This window comes from Boeremia exigua, assembly GCF_020726555.1.
Source record: "Boeremia exigua strain MPI-SDFR-AT-0100 chromosome Unknown C7974scaffold_2, whole genome shotgun sequence".
NCBI classification, from domain to species: Eukaryota; Fungi; Ascomycota; class Dothideomycetes; order Pleosporales; family Didymellaceae; genus Boeremia; species Boeremia exigua.
Window position 1 is genome coordinate 2,095,519 of NW_025763519.1, and position 18,920 is coordinate 2,114,438.

The window sequence follows — 18,920 nt, forward strand, 5'->3', positions numbered from 1 at the left end:
TCCTGTTCGGTCGTGAGAATGGATACAGCACATCGGCTGTGCAGTGAATAAGAGATTTGACATTAAGAACAAACCAATGGGATGCTCATCTAAAGCTTCGTATCTGAATCTTCGCGATATCAATTCTATGATTCAACATACCTCGTGCATGATTGCAGCTCTCGTGAACTTCATAACGCATTGACATGCCATTCCATGTTGACAAATTTGAACGGTTCGCGTCAGTGCGGCATTTTACGTGTATTCAATTCTCGTTTCAGAGTTATCCGCACTCAAACTATGAGATCTGTTAGCAACAACACTGAGGTACAAGTGCGCCGTTTTTTAACCAGAAAGGGACCTTACGTCGTGTTAGACAGACCACATTAGGTAAATCACACCGCAGATTCGGGTAATATACCCAGATTTCGGGTATCTTACATGGTTTAGCGGTGGTTTTTACCCAAAACGATCTTTCTTCTGTGTAAAAGACACTGAAGTGCGGTGTTAAAACACTGGATTGTGGTGTTTTTTGCACGATTTTGTACCGCAGTGCAAGCCATTGCTTTTTCGTGCTGATAGGGGGAATGTCGGAACTTATGACCTACTGATAGCGAGCAGTTGAAGACAACTTAATGAATGAACTTCATTGTCATGGGTAATTCTACCCTGTTGCATGTTGTCGTGGGGTGTCATGGCAATTGTGCTACTTAGGTCGAGGGTGTCCTATCGTAATTTCGAGCTATCGTATCGTAGCAAACAAGCTGCAAAATTATACCTGGCTTGAGTGCATAAACCTTGATAAGGAAAGAGTACCGATGAGATTTGCAGGCACCTATCGTTCTTGCCTTGTGCTGCGTCTTGCTACCTAGCGGCTGGTCAGACATGCCTGCAACCCATGCAGCCGCCTCCTTTTGAGCATACCCTGTCATGGAACTCAGAACATCAACATCAAATGACTCGTTCTGAATACGTGTACCGAGGTTTTGATGGAAACACTGCACTCCGACACGTCGCTTACCTGAGTTCCACTGGGAAGGTGCTGACCGTCACGTGGTGGAGCGAACGGAATGTGCGGAATGCTCGGCCGCCGCTGATGATGTCGCGAAATCGATTTGTAGTTGATATGCATCTCGGTCTCGTATGACATACTATACAGCTTTCATACAATTGCTGCGTTAATCAGATCAACGTGCGCATTTCAAACTCGATAATTACCATGGACGAACTACAGACGCTGCTTTTCATCGATAACAAAGTCAGTTGAACGAGAGCATATCTTGGAATTGTATTCTGACTTGACTAAAAGTTTGCGGAGTCATCTGAGAAGCAATTACATACTCTAAAGAACCCGTTCGATGACTCGATCGTCACTGATCAGGTCCATCTTGCAGGCCCGGGGGATGTTGACCGCGCAGTGGCCGGAGCAAATGCTGCATTGAAATCCGGACCATGGAGGGATTTCACCGGAGTCCAGAGGGCTCGCTGTCTGAACAAGTTCTCAGACTTCGTTGAGAGGGACGCTGCGCGCCTTGCACGCATAGAATCAATTGCGACAGGGCGGCCAATTGGCGGAATACAGTTCTTCGATATCCCGCATATGATCGAGACAATCAGATGTAAGCATGAAGCGAAATGGGAATCTTCAAAAGCTGATGTTGACGTCGCATCCAGATTATGCAGGGTGGGCTGATAAGATCGCTGGCGAGTCGTTCATCGATGACGATGGCTTGTACAAAATCGTGCAATACGAGCCCATTGGCGTATGCGCCGGTATCGCGTCCTGGAATGCTACTTTTATGTACGTGGCGTGGAAGATCGCGCCAGCTCTCGCAGCTGGTAATACTGTAAGCTGGCACTCATACCAAAACACTGCTTGCGTTCCACTGACCGGGCCCAAAGTTCATTTTCAAAAGCTCAGAGAAGTCACCTTTCGGTGCTTTGGCTCTGGGCCCTTTGTTTGTCGAAGCAGGCTTCCCTCCGGGTGTCGTCCAGATACTGAGTGGCGCTGGGGCTGCAGGAGCCGCGCTGGCGTCGCATCCTAAGATTTCAAAGATCAGTTTCACGGGATCGGCGGCGGTTGGGAGGAAAGTGCAGGAGGCAGCAACGCGGAGCAATCTCAAGCGCGTTACACTTGAGCTGGGAGGGAAGTCCCCGGCTATCGTCTTTCCCGATGCACCGATGGATATCGCGGTTGGGAGGTGAGTTGACATATGACTGTTTTACGACATCTTCTGATCTTTCTTATAGTGTCGGTGGCGGTTTCCTCGCCAATTCTGGTCAAATTTGCGTCGGTAAGTAGAGCAGTCTCAGTTATAGAGATACTACTGACCATTACATTAGCTGCTTCGAGGGTCTTAGTCCATGCATCAATTGCATCAGACTTTGTAGCGCAGCTCAAGTCTATCTTTGAAGCGGCCAGCGCGAAATTGGGTGGTAATCCGCTAGAACTAGAGACTGATCACGGACCTGTTGCAGATCGTGAGCAATACAACCGCATCATGGCCTACATCGAACAGGGAAAGAAAGACGCCGAGCTAATCACTGGCGGCGGTCGCTCAGGACAAAAAGGGTGCTTTATACAACCAACCCTCTTCTTGAACCCCGCGAAGAACAGCTCAATCTGGCGGGAAGAAATCTTTGGTCCAGTGCTCTGCGTCATGACTTTCGAGACAGAAGATGAGGCTGTTCAATTAGCAAACGACACAGATTACGGTCTGGCATCATGCATCTACACCACGGATGTCACTCGAGCTCTGCGTTTAGCTGGCAAGCTTGAGAGTGGCAGTGTTTCGGTGAACACACCACATCTACCGAGCAGAAATACTCCGCTTGGTGGTAAGAAACAGTCCGGCTATGGAAAGGAGCTGGGCAAGCATGGGCTCATGTCGTACTTGGAGGCGAAGACCATTCACATCAAGTATGTCTTCACTTCTCCGCGAAGGGACAATTTGCTAACATATGACCAGCATGAAAGTGCCATCACGTTTGTAATGGCAATAGGTGGGATAGTAATCCATCCGCCGACGACTAGATAGATGCCTACCATGATTCAAGCAGAAGGTGGAGACAAAGCGAATCGTTATCTGTGCTATGTACGCTTTTGTTTCTGCTATTTCCTGTTTGGTTACACTCGGAGGTTACTGATAACATTTAATCGAGATATCGCGGACGAATTATTACACTGCCTGTAGATGTAAAGCTGCTCTTCGGGGGCTCTAAGAAAATCGATTCAACTGCTTGGTTCAGTCACCGAGAATATTCTCAATTATTCGTTGACCTCAAGTCTTACGTGAATATAGACTGAGACCGACTCTCACATGTTCCCGTCCTCGATATCTTGACTAGGCTCTCGTTCGTTCTGGTCAAATCGGGGAAGCGGAGCCAAGGTATCGTACGCGTCGCAAGTTCCAGGCCCACGATGAGAGGCCATGTGACACCGTTCTCGGGAAACCTGGGGTACCCCACAGCCCAAAGCGTTCCGCTCATTGCGGGGAAACGCCCTAGCTTCGCGTCTCAAACCAAGCCATGATGGAAACGTAGCTGAAATATGGAATTTGATAGCAGTTCATTCCGCATTACCGTATCTCTCGGACGAGAATCGGATTATCCAAGTGAGCTCCGAACAGCATAAGTTAATCAAGTGAGCCTTTGGAGATCATCATCATTCACAGTTGAAGTTTTTTACGACAACAGACACTATGAAGCCCGAGGTCGATCATTTTGAAGAAGTTCAACGCAAGGTGACGGTCGTCGCTGTCCCCAAAGATGTCATCACTGAGGCTGGCATCATACTGGATGCATCAGGGGGACTTGTCGATGGGATGAAGGTTTCCAAAGATGGACAAGTAAGTGCAACATGCAATCGCATGGCTCTATCTCAGATATCCTAACGCTTTGGGCAGACTATCTTGATTCCGCAGCCAACAATGTTGGATTCCGACTCACTGAACTGGTCATGGACTCGCAAACACTTGATTCTTTTCACAATTGCTTTTGGTGCCTTGACTGCCGATTTTACTTCGGCGTCTGGAACTACAACGATTGTGCTTCAGGGTATGTGTCCTTAGCATTAGAACAAGTCGGGGCTGACAAGACTCAGGCGTGGAATGGCACATGAGTCCAAACAGCGTGAATCATGCTGGTAATCTTAATGTACTTATGATGTAAGTCACCATGAACACCAGGATTGTTTATATACCAACATTACTCAGGGGTCTCGGAGGTATGATCTGGGTTCCTATGACCCGCGTTTGGGGTCGAGCTCCTGTCCTCTTTTGGACGACCTTTATCGGACTTTTCTTCAGCATTGGATCCGCCGTCACAAGTGATTGGCTTACATTCTACGCAATGAGAGCGACAATGGGTCTCTTCCTTACTGCGCCGCAAACGATCTCGATCGCTTTTCTCAAGGACATGTTTTTCTTCCACGAGAGAGCCAAAAAGATCGGCGTTTGGTCAACCCTTTACATCTCCTCTCCATACATAGGCCCATGCTTCGCAAACTTTCTGGTAGACGCCACTGGGAACTGGAAACATGTGTTCTGGCTGAACTCTGGTGTCATAGCACTGCAACTCATCTTCATCGTTGCTTTCATCGATGAAACATATTTCAGAAGGGATATTCCAAGTGGAGACCAGCCACGAAGAGTGAAAGGATTTCTCGGAAGACTTTCTCGAGTACTTGGAATATGGCAGATCCGTGTTCACAACGACTACTTTGAGCCATTCTTCCGTTCATGGCGTATCTTCGCCACAGTAGTCACTCGACCAGCGTTGGTTTTGGTGCTGATCCATTAGTAAGAGCTCTCTTTTCATGGCTGATAAACTACGCTAATATGTCCTCCTTACAGCCTTCTCGTCTTTGCCTGGGCCGTCGGTATCAACATCACAGTAGTTGTTCTCTTTTCAACACCGGCTGCATTTGGGGGCTACGGTTACTCAAGCAAGTCCCTCGGTCTTCTTTACTTGACCCCCATTGTCGCAGTCTTCATCGGAGAAGCCTTCGGTCACTTCTTTAATGAATGGATTGCACGACGCTACATCGGTCGGCATAAGGGGGTCTATGAAGCCGAAGCTCGCCTTCCGACCATTTACATTGCTTTAGTATTCATGGTCGCTGGCCTGGTACTGATTGGACAAAGTCTGGAAAAGCTTCTGCCTGTCGTTGCAGTCGTTTTTGGCTGGGGACTCATGACATTTGGCATAATGCTGAGCAGCGTTGCAGTCACTGCATATGCGTTGGATGCTTATCCGACAGTACCTGCAGAGGTGGGTGGTTGGATCAACTTTATGCGAGTAGCTGGTGGTTTCAGTGTCGGTTATTTCCAGCAGCCTTGGGGCGATCGCGTGGGGTTCGCTACTAGTTTTGGGACTCAAGCTGCGATCGTTGCTTTCAGTGGGGTGTTTGTCGTGGCGGCGCATGTATACGGTCATCGACTGCGGGCTCGATTTGGTCAGATCGAGTGAGCAATGGTCCTCACAGGCGGATCTTGACGTGGAGATACCTAGGCACTTCCTAAGTTCACTGGTACCAATCTATTCTCAACCGAAGTTGTTTTTCTAGTTTCATTCACGCCCACCATCAGATTACAGCATTTTGAATCCAAACACGCTCGTCGTGGCGCACCAAAACAATCACAAGGGCTGAGAACTCTGAGCCTATATAACCAACTAGGTGCATTGTTCTCGTGAACGAAATTTTCACCAAGGCTGCCCTTACAGAATTCTCCGAACAGAATGATGCCAGGACTCTTTTTTGGTGATTAGGATATGTGTATGACACCATCTATGCAGGCTCCTCGACGACTATAAGATAATATCGTGCGTGACCGGCTGATATAAGTGTAGAAGACCAAAGTTTGCTGTCAATATTAAGACGGAGGATTGCCAAAGACTCTCTACATAATTCTAACACTACAACTTGGCAGCACTCTTTTGGATCTCTTCGTAGATCTTGATTGCTCTTCGAGCACTGAGGTCAAGCATGATTTCCTCGCTTCCTCCAGGCACAGTGATCGCCTTCACGTCTCTCCAGATACGCTCTACCCGCTCACCCCTTCCACCTCGTGTAAGTCCTAAGCCTCCCATCATTTGTACAGCATCTCTCACAACGAGCTCGAGTACAATGCCAGAATGAGCCTTAATTTGGGCAGTGGTGCCTGCGAGGAGAAAATCTGCCTCAGTTGGGGAAAGATTTTGAAGCTGGAAGATGAGGCTTTCAAGCCAAGCACCGAGTGCTTCAACCTGGCGACTCATGTTCGCAACTTTATATCGTATGACTGGATGGTCGATGAGACGCTTCCCGAACGTTTCTCGAGTCAGTGCAAAAGATATTGAATCCTCTAGGCAGACCCGAGAGCATCGCATAGATTGCATCGCAATAAATAGTCTCTCGTGGTTGAAGTTGGACATGATGTACTTGAGACCCTGGCCTCGCTCGCCTACGACCATATCGAGAGGGACGTACACATCGTCGAAGTCAACGAAAGCCGTGCCTGCAGAGTTCGAGCCAGACATTACCATGTGTCGCGTTGACAAGCCTTTGGATCGTTTGGCGACTATGAGAGTGAACGAGCCAGAGACCTCCTTTACGAGAGTCAAGAAGTACGTCGCGTACATGCCGCCGGTGATCCACTTCTTCTGGCCGTTTACGATGAACGCCTTCCCGTCAGGGCAGACTACTGCCTCCGTTTGTAGACCTCGTACGTCACTTCCAGCCTCAGGCTCCGTGATAGCGAGTGCTAGTCGAGCCTTCCCGGAAAGAACGTCGTCCAAAATCGCGTCTTTCAGCGACTTGGAGCCAAACTTCATGATCGCTGGAGTACAAAGTGTCGCGCCGCCGAGAAGTCCATTTTCTAAACCAATGCCACCGACACGACCAAACTCGTCGTGGAGAATGAAATCGTGGAAGCCATCCCATTCTCCCGGATCGATATTTCCGATAATTGGATACCGTTTCGCTAGAGTCGGATCTATACTTTTCCCTGATGCTGTTGGTAGGAGAATCCCAGCTCGAGCAGCTTCCTGGTATACGCTATCAGGGATGTTCGCGGTTACTTCCCACTCGCTCACATGGGGTATGATTTTCTGCTTGAGTCAATTTCCACTCTCATTCAACGCTGCGAGCAAAATTGTCAACAAACAAATGTCAGAAGGCGAGCGGACCAAGCTGACTCCCTTCCTCCCAATTTGTTCGCCATTCAATATTTGTTTGTACCCAGTTCTGGCTGTGGGACATGCTGTGGGACATAGCACTTACGTTTTCCATCCATGTGCGTAAGGCCTTGCGCAACCTTCGATGCGAGTCATTATAATAAGGACTTGGTGCGCCAGCAGCCCAGGAGTTCTCAGCGTATGGGATTCGGGATCCAAATGTCCATTGATCAGGCTCTTTATTCGACTTTGATGACATAGCTTGGAATAATGACTTCTGTTGGAGATCGATTGAAAAGTGAAGTATGAGAAGTCTGCAAGACTACGTTTCTAGGTATGTTAGTAGCTGAGTAGCGTAGGATTAAGACGATCAACTCGGTCATTACCTAAATGTTGACTACGACCCCAGCTTTCCGAGCTTCCCCATAGCTGACGTTCACACTTCCTTGATCGAACACTAGGTCAAACATCGTGCGGGGGCGGAACACACGGAAGGCTCTAGATTTGGCGTATTTGCGGAACGTGCGGAACCAACCACCACAGTGACTGCCAAGAGCTGAGTATAAGTGAACTTGACTTGAGACTAGGAGATTACATTGGAATAAACGGGATATTAAGCACCATGCTACTCGCCAACTTGTTCGTCTATGTCCGGGAATATGCACCGTGGCTGATCCTCAGCTTCATCGCAGTGTACCTCGTCAACAATAAATTCTGTCAGGGGATAAATCATATACCAGGTCCATGGCTCGCGGGATTCAGTGATGTTTGGAGGCTTCTCCTTGTCTGGGGCAGAAGACCCGAAGTCGCGCACCGATTGCTCCATGCTAAATATGGGCCGCTTGTCAGAATCGGACCTCGAACAGTTATCGTGGGCGATCCAAATGCCATAAAGACCATATACGCCCTCAATGCAGGGTTCGTAAAAGTAATATCGACTGCTGTTCTTGACAGACCCCACTGGACTGACCGAACAACAGTCAGGATTCTACCCAGTCCAGATGACGGTAGCGAACGGTCGTGAACTCCACAGCATGTTCAACACTACAGATGAAGTCTTCCATGCCAAGCTTCGACGCGCAGTGTCAAACGCTTACGCAATGAGTACACTTGTCAAGTTTGAGCCTTTGGTGGACTCGACTACCGAAGCATTTGTGAAGCAACTGAAGCAACGTTTTGCTGATCGGCAGGACGACTCGGGGATTTGCGATCTCGGCACATGGCTTCAGTATTACGCTTTCGACGTCATAGGTACGTTTGAAATCTGCGAGGATATTGTGAAAGGAACCTGACGTTTTAGGGGAGCTCACATTTTCTGCAAGAATCGGATTTGTAGATCGTGGACTTGATGTAGACAGCATCATTGGAGACTTGGAATGGCTTTTGAACTATGTTGCGGTTGTAAGTCAACTCCATGCAGATACGAATCATTCAATCCTTAACCAAATGAACAGGTGGGACAGATTCCGTGGCTGGATCGACTCCTTTTGAAGAACCCTGTGCGGATGCTCTTCAGCAAGTATAATCTCTTCAAAGCAACAAGCTCGGTCGCAGTTTTCGCAAGACAGAGAATGTCGGAGAGGCAAATGAAACCCGCCGAGGACAGTACATTGTCATCGAAGGACTTCCTGTCGCGATTTATGGATGCGAACAAAAAGGACCCTACTTTCATCAGCAAGGACCGCGTCCTAGCCCTAACAGTAGCGAATTGTTTTGCTGGAAGCGATACTACAGCTATCACGCTTCGCGCAGTGTTCTATTATCTCCTCAAAAACCCTAAAAGCATGGAAAAGTTGTTGGCAGAAATCAGCGAATTCGAGGGGTTGGTGTCCTGGGAGCAAAGCCGCGATCTTCCGTATCTGAGCTCAGTCATCAAAGAAGCCTTGCGGATTCATCCCGCGGTGGGTCTTCCTCTTGAGCGAATAGTACCTGCTGGTGGGATCTCAGTGTGCGACACTTTCATTCCCGGCGGAACTATCATAGGCTGTTCGGCGTGGGTCGTACACAAGGACCAGAGAGTTTTCGGGGAAGATGCCGATCAGTGGAGGCCAGAACGCTGGCTAGAAGGGGGGGCCGAGAAACAGTCTTTGATGAACAGCATGTTGTTTTCTTTTGGCGCAGGGTCAAGAACTTGCATTGGAAAGAACATTAGCCTGTTAGAGATGCACAAACTTGTGCCAACTCTGCTCAAGACATTCAAGGTAAGCTCTAAGGACCATCAAATTGCAAGCCGCTGCTAAAATTTACAAAAAAGCTTGAACTGGTAGGCTCCGAACAATCCTGGACATTGCACAACGCCTGGTTTGTGAAACAAAATGATTTTCGGGTACGACTCAAAGAACTAAGACAATAAGGAATACGTGTTCGGGTTTCGAACAAAGATTTTCGTTGAAGGGGTGACGGGTTCTGCCGAGGTCTAGGCTGGATTCGGTCTATGTCGACTAGCATACTTTGGATTTTCGCAGGACATAAGATGGAGACGGAACGCATGTTCCTCGCAGTAACGTGTTTGCGGCAATTATTGTGTCAGGATATAATTTATTAACGTGAATGAATCTTCCATCAACAGCCTATCTCCCGTATAGTCCAGAGGCTAGGATATTCCGCTTTCACTTCTCACAATCTGAAGCACCGGAAAGACCCGGGTTCGATTCCCGGTACGGGAAATGCCATTCGTTTTGCTGTTTCGCATTTTTTTTGGTGGTAGTGGAGTGTGGCGGAGTGGGGGAGAGGGGGGTTCGGCCTCGGAGGAGGCCTATCACCCGCAGGATCTCCAGGGTCCAAAAGACCGAACCTGCCTATCGCCATTATGTACACTGTATGGATCTCGACGCTCGTACACGTTCTTGATCGGTTATCTCGTCGGATCACGTATCTGTCACTAAGCACGTCCTTTCATCAAAGTACATGTTTGCGCCATCAGATATGCTTTTTGCCTAGGTATCTCTCTGACAAAGCTTGTCTATCTGCTCGACACGCTTGAAAAAGTTACTTGTGATGTTCGTCCCTCAAACCGGTATTTCCAGCCACCAACCTGTCATCTTACACCCCCATCCCCATGAAAACCTGGAAACCAGCAAATCCAAAATGAGACCGAAGTCGGCCAATTACATACATCGGAACATGTGCCAACGCCAGAACGAAAGTCGGGAAACTCGGAAATTGGGTATTGCGCAAGAGCGAGCTGCATGGCCAAGGCCGCAAAGGATCAATCTGCAGGCGCCTGTGCATCACCCACAACCGCTGTACGCCTGTGATGCGCCGGCGCACCGATAAGCCTGGCCGTAATTGTTGATACAGCGAAATGAGTCTGGGGTGTGTCAGCGCTGAGCGTTGGTAAGTGCAATTTCGGTCGAGCGCGAAGGCGAAATTCACAATCTTGTGCAACGTTGTTCAGGCACCAACAATGTTGTCTGTACATCGGCCACGGGTGGCTGTGCATCTTCAAATCAAGCCACATACCTAGGGACCCCTGCGCGAGTCGATCGTATCCCCATGTCACATGCTACATCTGCAACGTGCATGCTCGCCTGAATCCGGAAGGAGGCGGACTCAGTTGGTGTGAATCGCGCCTGATCCTTCGCAGATGTGACATTTCAGCGTGCCGTCTCGTTTGCAGCCGGTGCAGTTCTTGCCAGTGCCGTTGCATTCGTCGCACTTGATCGTGCCGAGGCCGTGACAGGTTGGGCATTCCTTCATGGTGGGATGTAGTGTATGATTCCAAAAATGTGACCGGATTGACTAAGTGATAGAAAGGAAATTGTAGAGAGCAATTGCTGGTCAACAGCTGCGGGTGAAGTAAGTGAAAAATGAGTGACTCAAGCAAGGGAAGTGGACGATTAAAACAAGAAGGACGTCCAAGTGATGATGCAGCTGTTTCGAAACAACAACGCAACTCTCAATCTGACAGGGTCTTTATATAATCTCCCGTCGATGCGCACAGGTCCGATCCGCTCGCTACCGTTCTCAATCCTGCTTGCGAATACGATAGTGAAGCGTGTCTGTTGGCCACACTCAGCCACAGGATCAGGCTGCTCCAACAAGAGCTCACGGCTCGCATAGCGGGTTCAACACGAGAAAACCACTCACCGCGTGAATCCAAGGAGATGGTAGGTCCAGCTTGGCGGGATGATAGTGTCTACGCAGGTCCCGCTTCATCTTATGCATTTGGACCGAGCGCATACAAGCCGCTCTCTACGAAGCAGCACTCGACGCTTGATGCTGTCAAACGAGTGCGTAAAAACGCCTGATAAGCTTGGCTGCTCGACCTTCTCAAACAGCTCAGCGGCACACGGCACCGCCACAACCGGGATCCACTGTGTACGCTTGCTCTTGTCTGCCGTGCCCTAGCCCATCCGCATCATCATCACGGCAAGGAACGTCAAACCGCTGGAGCTCATTTCCAGTCTTCTAGTGCGTTTCTCATTGTTCCCCACAGGCGAATCACGTTGATGATCCGGGTCCTGCCCGGGTTAATGCCTGAGCCGAGCGAACTTCCCCTCTTGAACAACATTCAAAACCTGGCAAGCTTCCTGCTCGAGAGGCGGGAAGTGGACGCCTAGGCAGGGCGATGTGAGCAAGCCAGTCTCATTGCCCTTTTGCGGCACGTTCTTTGATGGCTGGATGTGAACAGGTCCACGCGACATGTTGCCTAGTATCAAATATTAGAGCAGGCGCACACGTGGAAGCTGCAAGGACGTTGGCATGGCAGGACCCGAGATGGTGGGTAGGGCTGATCTGTGGTTGGGCAAAGGCTGATGTTAGCGCATGCTTCGGGACATAAAGACGGTCGACTCAGCATTAATTCGACGGCGGGCAGGCGCCCTGTTTCAGGCAGCAACAAATGAGTACAGCAGACAGCCTCAGCCCCCGTACGACGTGCGACGACATGGAGCAGAAAACTTGATGCGACTGCTGGTGTAGCATTGGACCTATCGATATTCGTACCCGTCGCACTCTGAAACGGGACTCCTTCTCAGTAGGAGCAAGCCACTTGTGTAATCCGGTGCTGCTCTGCACAGCCTCAAATCCTCCCGCCGCTAGAGCTTACACATCCCGTATGCAATTTGCAAGCAAAACTGACGAACCTCAGTTTGTGTCGACAGTCAGCAACCAGCTATGTTGTGCAAAAGGACGACCCCCGCTGTCATGAGTGCAGGGTCAGGCGCATGGTCTTTCACAAGTTAGACCTTATTTCAAGATCAGATCAGCCCTAACCAAATGAGCGAGATGACGCGGGCACCTGCGTCTTTCGCGGTACACCAGGCATCAGGAGGCAATGTACGCGGCCTAAGGCAGACACATACAATGGTCGACCTCTTTCGGTTTTCGATAATCTTAGGGTCGTCAAAGTGACCGTTTAGGACGCTTGCGTAGCGGTACGCGTCACTTTCGCAAACCTCGCAAGTGAGTTACGGCATTTCGCGTGGTTGCAGAACATATGTGCCGTGCTGGAGTGAGATATGTCAGTTGAGCTGTGCTTCCAGCCGTGCCAATATTCACAGCTTGTAGTGTGCGCTTCGTTCGTGCGCTATGTTCGCAGAGGTAGAAATCGAATCCCTTGCAAGGCAAAATGATAAAAGGGTGACAAGGCTGAAATAGATCTGACATTGGTAGGGTTGGCTTGTAACCCAGGATACCACCTACCTTTCGATTATACTTTCTTGAGAGTTGAGACGCGTTGTAACACGCCTCAGAGGGACGGATACGACCTTGACGGTTCGACTGATTCATGATGTAAATGGCGTCTGCCGGTCGAAGAATGGCAGCGGTAGAATTAACCACCGATTCCAGAAACAGTAACCCGGCCCAAGAGCATCGTCGGCGCCAATAGGTGGGATAGTCGGTCGCGTGCCGTGCGTTGAGAATCGCGCCGAATCAACTGGGCAGAGGTCGCATGTGCTTCGTGGATTGAAGAGTACATACCAACGCGAGCTTGTTGATGATTCCATGTAGTCGAAGTTGGTTTGCATTGGAAAGAAAGTGGACAACTGAATGGATTTGCAGTTGAGCAATGGCTGCAGCTCGGCGGCGTGTCGTGTTCATGGCGCGTTCACGCGTTGCCCCACACCTCACTACACCCACTTCGTACACCTAGGTATACCTACTGTATACATACCTAAACTCATCCTCTCCGTTCCATTTAGAGTTAGTCCCATCGTCCCGACTCACGATGTATGTCTTGCGATCTCAATCAATGGTGGCCTCAAACAATGTCTGCAGCGCGACCGCGATACCTCTTCGCGTGTCGCTGCGATTATGTCAATCATCAGCAAGCATGATCATACTATCCCAATAGTGATTTGTGAACTGAGATGTCAAAATCGAAGTTGACCCATATCTTTACAAGCCGGTGAGACTGGCGCGGGGAACCAAGCCTGCGATGCACTAGGTAAGAACGAAGACGCACCGAGACTTGACCTCCACCCCCGCATGCCTTGCCTTGGCCAACTCCACCTCGTCCTTGCATCTCGCTTTTCAACCCAGCTCCCCTCAACAGCAGGATACACGTACTTGCCTATGCGATGATGGAGTTGTATGTAATAGCTGGGAGACATTCAGATGCGCGAAACATGAGCTGCTGCTTCCTCTCCAAGCGGGTTTTGCCACCGGCAGTGACTGCTTGAAGCAGCCTTGTCAAGTACCTAATGCCTTGGCCGACTCTTGTCAACTCAACACACAGCCTTAGGACAAGACGACGAACCCGCTTGGCCCCTCAGGCAGCCTGGGTACAACAAGGTTATTCCTGCGCCAACGCGTGCGAAAGGCGCTTCGATCACCGATGTCACCTTGAATGATGCGCTTTGCTGACTGGAAATCGGCGTCGCCGTCGGAGTTTATGGAAAAGATGCTCATAAGATTGGCGCTGCAACATGAGGGACATACCAGGCTGTTGGGCGCAGATGCATTTCCAAATGCACTCTATGCAGCAGATCACAGCGAGTATTTAGATGGCGGATCTGCCCACCACTGTGCGCTTGTCGCACGTCCTTTCTTCGCTCCGTTCTGTGAACTTTGAGTGAGCTTGACATCCGAAGCCTTGCACCATGGCAGACCCAAGCGTTGGCAAGCCAGAGGGTGGTGTGCACCATAACGACATCAATGAAGCTCGCCGTTCGTCAGTCGCGAGTGTCAATCTGAACAAAAACATCGATGCGAAGTATGTCTTAAATATATACCTTATCCAATACTTTCTAACGATGGTTAAAGGGTGTCCAATCCTTTGGTTGGCGTTCCCCATGAGACGCTGATGCGCGATGTAGAAGACTTTGCACGTGAACACGACTTAGAAGATATTGTCGATCATCTCAAAAAGGGCGCTCTAGTCGCTCAAGATCCCAATGGGTACGACAATATCGCGATGCTGGTTGAAGAAGATAGGCAGCATCTTCGATTTGAGCAAGAGCACAAGTGGAAGCATCCCTTCCAGCTGTACGTTACGATCATTGTATGCTCCATCGGTGCTGCAGTACAGGGTTGGTAAGTGGTCGTTAAATTCACCAGTCAATAAACCTGCTGACAGTGTCTAGGGATCAGACTGGATCCAACGGAGCTAATCTTTCGTTCCCGGTCGAGTTCGGTATCGGCGAAGGCGACACAGAAGGCAGTCCCAACCGTTGGACTCACAACCTGCTTGTTGGCCTCGTCAATGCTGGCCCATACATAGGAAGCGCGTTCATCGGCTGCTGGGTCAGTGACCCTTGCAACTACTATTTCGGCCGTCGTGGAACTATCTTTATCTCCGCTGTCTTCTGTGTGCTCACTCCCATTGGTGGAGCACTTGCACAAACCTGGGAACAGTTACTCATCACTCGTATACTCATGTAAGCACGCTTTCTCAGCAGTTGTATAAGGACTAACGATGGTAGGGGTATTGGTATGGGACTGAAAGGATCAACAGTGCCTATCTTTGCTGCTGAGAATTCTCCCGCCCGGATTCGAGGAGCCCTTGTTATGAGTTGGTAAGCAGATGCCCAAGGGCTAACAGAGCTCACGTCGATTGATACTTTTAGGCAAATGTGGACTGCATTTGGCATCTTCTTGGGCTACTGTGCCAACCTGGCCGTGTATCGGGTGCCTGTGATCGCATGGCGACTTCAGATAGGCTCAGCTTTCATTCCAGCGGTGGTCAGTAATCTGCTCGAGACCGTTGACCCTCGGTACTGACGATCCCAGCCATTGACCATAGGAATCTTCTTCTGTCCAGAGGTATGTGAAAATGCCCTATTATCACTGCGAAAGTGTACTGATCTATTTGAAGTCGCCTAGATGGTTGATCAAGAAGAACCGCTATCGCAAAGCTTGGGAATCGCTACTGCGGCTCCGGTTCAGCCCTGTGCAAGCAGCCCGTGATCTCTACTACATCCATGCTCAGCTCCAAGTCGAGGCCCAGATCATTGGCAAGTCAAACTACTTCCAGCGCTGCATTGAGCTTTTCACAATTCCTCGAGTCCGTCGTGCGACTCTGGCCTCATTCGTCGTCATGATTGCACAGCAGATGTGCGGAAGTACGTATCTTCCTCTCTTCTAAGATGACATCCTGTAAAGAATAAGCACTGATCAAATCAGTCAACATCATCGCCTTCTACTCCAGCACCATCTTCAGACAAGCAGGTGCCTCAGAGCGTGAAGCACTCATCGCCTCATTTGGGTTCGGACTCGTCAATTTCGTCTTCGCCTGGCCCGCCATCTGGACTATCGACACATTTGGACGTCGGAGCCTGCTTCTCTTCACATTCCCACAGATGGCATGGTCACTGCTAGCAACTGGACTCTGCTTCCTGATCCCGCAGAGCAGCCCAGCCCACCTCGGCCTCATTGCTATGTTCATCTACATCTTTGCCGCATTCTACTCGCCGGGCGAGGGGCCCGTACCGTTCACATACAGCGCAGAATGTTTCCCTCTGACCCATCGCGAAGTCGGCATGGTAAGCTCATTTGTACTCCAACGCAACGATGTTAGATCGCTGACACCTGTAGGGATGGGCGGTCGCAACGTGCCTCTTCTGGGCTGCCGTTCTCTCTATTACCTTCCCACTCATGCTATACGCCCTCACACCACTCGGTGCGATTTGCTTCTACGCCGGCCTGAACATTGTCGCATTCTGCATGATCTTCCTATGGCTACCGGAGACGTAAATCTACCCATTCGACTCACATGAATACAAACTAACAGTGCACAGCAAGCAACGAACGCTCGAGGAGCTGGACTACATTTTCGGTGTGCCCACGCGCAGGTTTATCGCATACAACTTCCGCGTTGCACTACCTTGGTGGTGGAAGCGCTGGGTCTTGTTCGATAAGTCTGCCACGCTGGCGCCGCTGTACACGTTTGATGGGGTTGAGGGCCACTATCAGACGGGATACAGCGTTGAGACAAGGAGGGAGACGAGTATCGAGAAGCCAGAGACCATAGCGCGGGAATTGTGATGTTGATACGCGTAACAGGGATTTGAGATTGTAGAAAGATGTCACCAAGGAGCATTTTGGCTTATATTGGCCATGCGACATTGGTGTTTAGTGATGAGGTGGTCAGGTTAGGTCAGGGATTCTGATAAGTCTGCTCTACACCGATACAACTAAGTTAGAGACCATGAGCTATCATGCTCTTTTGTTTGGAATTCATACTATTGGCAACGCAACAAGTCACTTCACAACATGCGAACAGTAGTATCAGAAATAGGGAGCGTGAGCCATTTCGACTATGGTAAAGGCTATACAAGAACTGAACAACACCAACTTTTTCCTAATCATCCATCAACATTCTCGGCATATCGCAGATTTAACCGCGGAAAGCGCGGGAGTGGCGGCGAGCCTTAGCGCTGGAAGAGCCAGCAGCCTTCTCCAACCAGGAGACGAAAGTCTCGAGGGTGAAGGTCTCGGGGAGGGCACCAGCGCTGCCAGATGAAGGAGCAGCGGAGGCAGTAGGGGTGGCGTTATCCTGGGCAGCGACGGAGGTGGCGGCGGGCGCGGCCGATGTGGCGGGTGTGGCCGAGGTGGCAGGGGCAGCCGAGGTGGCAGGGGCAGCAGCAGAAGAGTTGCTGGAGCCGGAGTCGGAGCCGGAGCTGGCACCGCTGAACAGAGCGGGGCCGGGGATCTTGTAGCTGGACAGATCGCCGCTGTAGATGTTGACCTTGATACCAGGGTCGGTGGGGGTGTAGAGCTTGTCAGCGGTCACACCGGCGGGAGACTCAGTGCCGGAGCCAGTAACCTCCAAGTTAATGCCTGGGAAGCGTTAGTTTGAGTCAAAGCGTAGAGATTGGGGTGAGACTTACACATGGGGTAGTTCTGGGCGCCGTTGGCATCGCCAGCAGAGTGGAGGGCGATGATCTCGTGGCGGAGAACATACTGGCCGGGAGCAATGGAGCTCGGGACGGTGACGGCCCAGGTGAGGTTGTTGTTGATGAGCTTGGTGGCAGCCCACTCGCCGCCCTCGTAGCCGGCCTCGTCGATCTTGAAGAACTTCAAGTCAGCGGCCTTAGCGGAAGTGGCATCCTCGACCTTGGCCATGTAGTCAATGACGGGGCCAACGTGGGACTCGGGCCAGGTGTTCCAGGTAAGGTCGACGGTTCCTCCAGCAGCGACCTTAGCGACCTTAGCACCAGGGGTGGCGTCCTTGTGGCAGGCAATCTTGTTGACCTCAGTGTACATGGTGGGGTCGACGAAACCGTTGTCGAGGCAGTCGGCGCAGCCCCACTGGATGACCTCAGGGGCGGGGTTCTGGAACTGGAACGAGGGGTCGTAGGCCTCGAACTCAGTGCCATCGACCTTGAGGTCCGAAAGGTGACCGTGGGCGTTGACGGAGGCGGCAACAGCGCCGAGGATGGCAGCGACCTGGATCTTGGAAGGCATTGTTGATGATTTGGTAACTGAAGAGTTGGTTGGGTTGGAAAGAATGAGTAAGCTTCGAGATCAACGAAGGTGTAAGAGAATGGTATCCGCTTCAATCGATGAAGGGTAGTGAGTGTGAAAAGAATGAACTGTCGAAATGACTGAATGAGTGTGATGAGGAAATAGTACTGGCGGGCAGGAAGTCACCTTTATATCCAACAGAATAGGTTCGCGAAACAATGTGGATAAACACTAGCCTGGACCTACAGCTGTCAAACGACCAGGTACAGCTACGGAACGGGAACGAATCCGTCACCAAAAGCTTGATTGCAACAAGCGTTCAGGGGGAGTGCTAGTACGTGGGATTGAATCCTTTCCGTCGCTTGTTTCAGGCAATGGAACGAACGGCAAAGCACGGCAGACATGTGTTCCTGATCAACGCAGGCCTCGTCAAGTCGAAACACCTCTTCCAAGCGCCGGAAAGATACACTGCGGTGAGTGGAAATGATGGTACTTCTAGCATGCTTACTGCACGGCACTGCTTTCCGGAGATCGGCATTGGACATTGAATTTGCGTCGCTGTTGGTTGCAGACGCCATCTCATCTTCCCTTTGATGAATCGTGGAGAAAGGAGTTCAGAACAGACCAGAAGTGGATAAGTCGAGTGGACGTTGCTGCCGGTAGCGCCAAATGCCTGTAACCGAGGCTCACCGGCCCATACTGGTGAGGCCCACGCGTCGCACTGTGCTCACAACCAGACTCCATTTTTCCAACAGCGCAGAAACGCATGAACACCTGGCGGTACCTTCATTTACTTGCTGCAGCTTACCCGCATCGTTGACGTCTTTCCGGCGGCAACGCTAGTTTGGCCTCGCTCAGACGCGTCGTACTCGCCTTGTTTCACCAGGCCCCAGTGTGTGGGTCAGGACATTTCGACAACATCGAATGTTCGCGCG

General features: G+C 50.5%; 6 protein-coding genes and 1 non-coding gene across 7 annotated transcripts; 5 read left to right on the forward strand and 2 right to left on the reverse strand.

Moving 5' to 3' along the window:
- The first annotated feature begins 940 nt into the window (after nt 1-940).
- C7974DRAFT_351646 (aldehyde dehydrogenase) lies at nt 941-3,207 on the forward strand. Its single transcript, XM_046139490.1, has 7 exons — nt 941-1,237; nt 1,289-1,598; nt 1,654-1,826; nt 1,882-2,180; nt 2,230-2,273; nt 2,323-2,899; nt 2,949-3,207. The coding sequence occupies exons 1-7, from the start codon at nt 1,199-1,201 to the stop codon at nt 2,971-2,973; spliced, it is 1,467 nt and encodes a 488-aa protein (XP_046001748.1). The 5' UTR covers nt 941-1,198; the 3' UTR covers nt 2,974-3,207.
- A 473-nt stretch (nt 3,208-3,680) lies between these two features.
- On the forward strand, nt 3,681-5,448 carry C7974DRAFT_431131 (major facilitator superfamily domain-containing protein; the record flags this gene model as incomplete). The annotated part of the gene is made up of 5 exons (XM_046144753.1): nt 3,681-3,827; nt 3,885-4,035; nt 4,082-4,145; nt 4,194-4,778; nt 4,833-5,448. The coding sequence occupies 5 exons, from the start codon at nt 3,681-3,683 to the stop codon at nt 5,446-5,448; spliced, it is 1,563 nt and encodes a 520-aa protein (XP_046001749.1).
- A 397-nt stretch (nt 5,449-5,845) lies between these two features.
- Nucleotides 5,846-7,393, reverse strand: C7974DRAFT_447462 (acyl-CoA dehydrogenase; the record flags this gene model as incomplete). The annotated part of the gene is made up of 2 exons (XM_046145637.1): nt 5,846-7,068; nt 7,241-7,393. 2 exons carry the CDS (start codon nt 7,391-7,393, stop codon nt 5,896-5,898), a joined length of 1,326 nt encoding a protein of 441 aa, XP_046001750.1. The 3' UTR covers nt 5,846-5,895.
- A 363-nt stretch (nt 7,394-7,756) lies between these two features.
- On the forward strand, nt 7,757-9,487 carry C7974DRAFT_302288 (pisatin demethylase; the record flags this gene model as incomplete). Its single annotated transcript, XM_046137894.1, has 5 exons — nt 7,757-8,062; nt 8,115-8,385; nt 8,435-8,535; nt 8,589-9,335; nt 9,389-9,487. The coding sequence occupies 5 exons, from the start codon at nt 7,757-7,759 to the stop codon at nt 9,485-9,487; spliced, it is 1,524 nt and encodes a 507-aa protein (XP_046001751.1).
- Nucleotides 9,488-9,709: 222 nt separating this feature from the next.
- Nucleotides 9,710-9,800, forward strand: C7974DRAFT_t29. Its single transcript has one exon. It is a non-coding gene; the product is annotated as a tRNA-Glu (tRNA).
- A 4,285-nt stretch (nt 9,801-14,085) lies between these two features.
- C7974DRAFT_108176 (uncharacterized protein) lies at nt 14,086-16,810 on the forward strand. The gene is made up of 10 exons (XM_046134969.1): nt 14,086-14,293; nt 14,344-14,613; nt 14,664-14,957; nt 15,003-15,095; nt 15,147-15,261; nt 15,310-15,342; nt 15,395-15,641; nt 15,703-16,061; nt 16,114-16,268; nt 16,317-16,810. The coding sequence occupies exons 1-10, from the start codon at nt 14,181-14,183 to the stop codon at nt 16,561-16,563; spliced, it is 1,926 nt and encodes a 641-aa protein (XP_046001752.1). The 5' UTR covers nt 14,086-14,180; the 3' UTR covers nt 16,564-16,810.
- A 5-nt stretch (nt 16,811-16,815) lies between these two features.
- Nucleotides 16,816-18,130, reverse strand: C7974DRAFT_386087 (glycosyl hydrolase family 61-domain-containing protein). Its single transcript, XM_046141024.1, has 2 exons — nt 17,409-18,130; nt 16,816-17,358 (listed from the first exon to the last, which is right to left on the reverse strand). Exons 1-2 carry the CDS (start codon nt 17,983-17,985, stop codon nt 16,916-16,918), a joined length of 1,020 nt encoding a protein of 339 aa, XP_046001753.1. The 5' UTR covers nt 17,986-18,130; the 3' UTR covers nt 16,816-16,915.
- Nucleotides 18,131-18,920: the final 790 nt, after the last annotated feature.

What these genes read in the sequence shown, in the direction of transcription:
- C7974DRAFT_351646 (XM_046139490.1), top strand. Translation starts at nt 1,199, where the DNA reads ATGGACGAACTACAGACGCTGCTTTTCATCGATAACAAA. An exon ending in TATGATCGAGACAATCAGAT is followed by an intron (nt 1,599 to 1,653) that starts GTAAGCATGAAG and finishes CGTCGCATCCAG; the next exon opens with ATTATGCAGGGTGGGCTGAT. An exon ending in CTCTCGCAGCTGGTAATACT is followed by an intron (nt 1,827 to 1,881) that starts GTAAGCTGGCAC and finishes CCGGGCCCAAAG; the next exon opens with TTCATTTTCAAAAGCTCAGA.
- C7974DRAFT_108176 (XM_046134969.1), top strand. Translation starts at nt 14,181, where the DNA reads ATGGCAGACCCAAGCGTTGGCAAGCCAGAGGGTGGTGTGCACCATAAC. An exon ending in TGCACAGCAGATGTGCGGAA is followed by an intron (nt 15,642 to 15,702) that starts GTACGTATCTTC and finishes TGATCAAATCAG; the next exon opens with TCAACATCATCGCCTTCTAC. An exon ending in TTCCTATGGCTACCGGAGAC is followed by an intron (nt 16,269 to 16,316) that starts GTAAATCTACCC and finishes AACAGTGCACAG; the next exon opens with CAAGCAACGAACGCTCGAGG.
- C7974DRAFT_386087 (XM_046141024.1), bottom strand. Translation starts at nt 17,985, where the DNA reads ATGCCTTCCAAGATCCAGGTCGCTGCCATCCTCGGCGCTGTTGCCGCC. An exon ending in CGCCCAGAACTACCCCATGT is followed by an intron (nt 17,359 to 17,408) that starts GTAAGTCTCACC and finishes AACGCTTCCCAG; the next exon opens with GCATTAACTTGGAGGTTACT.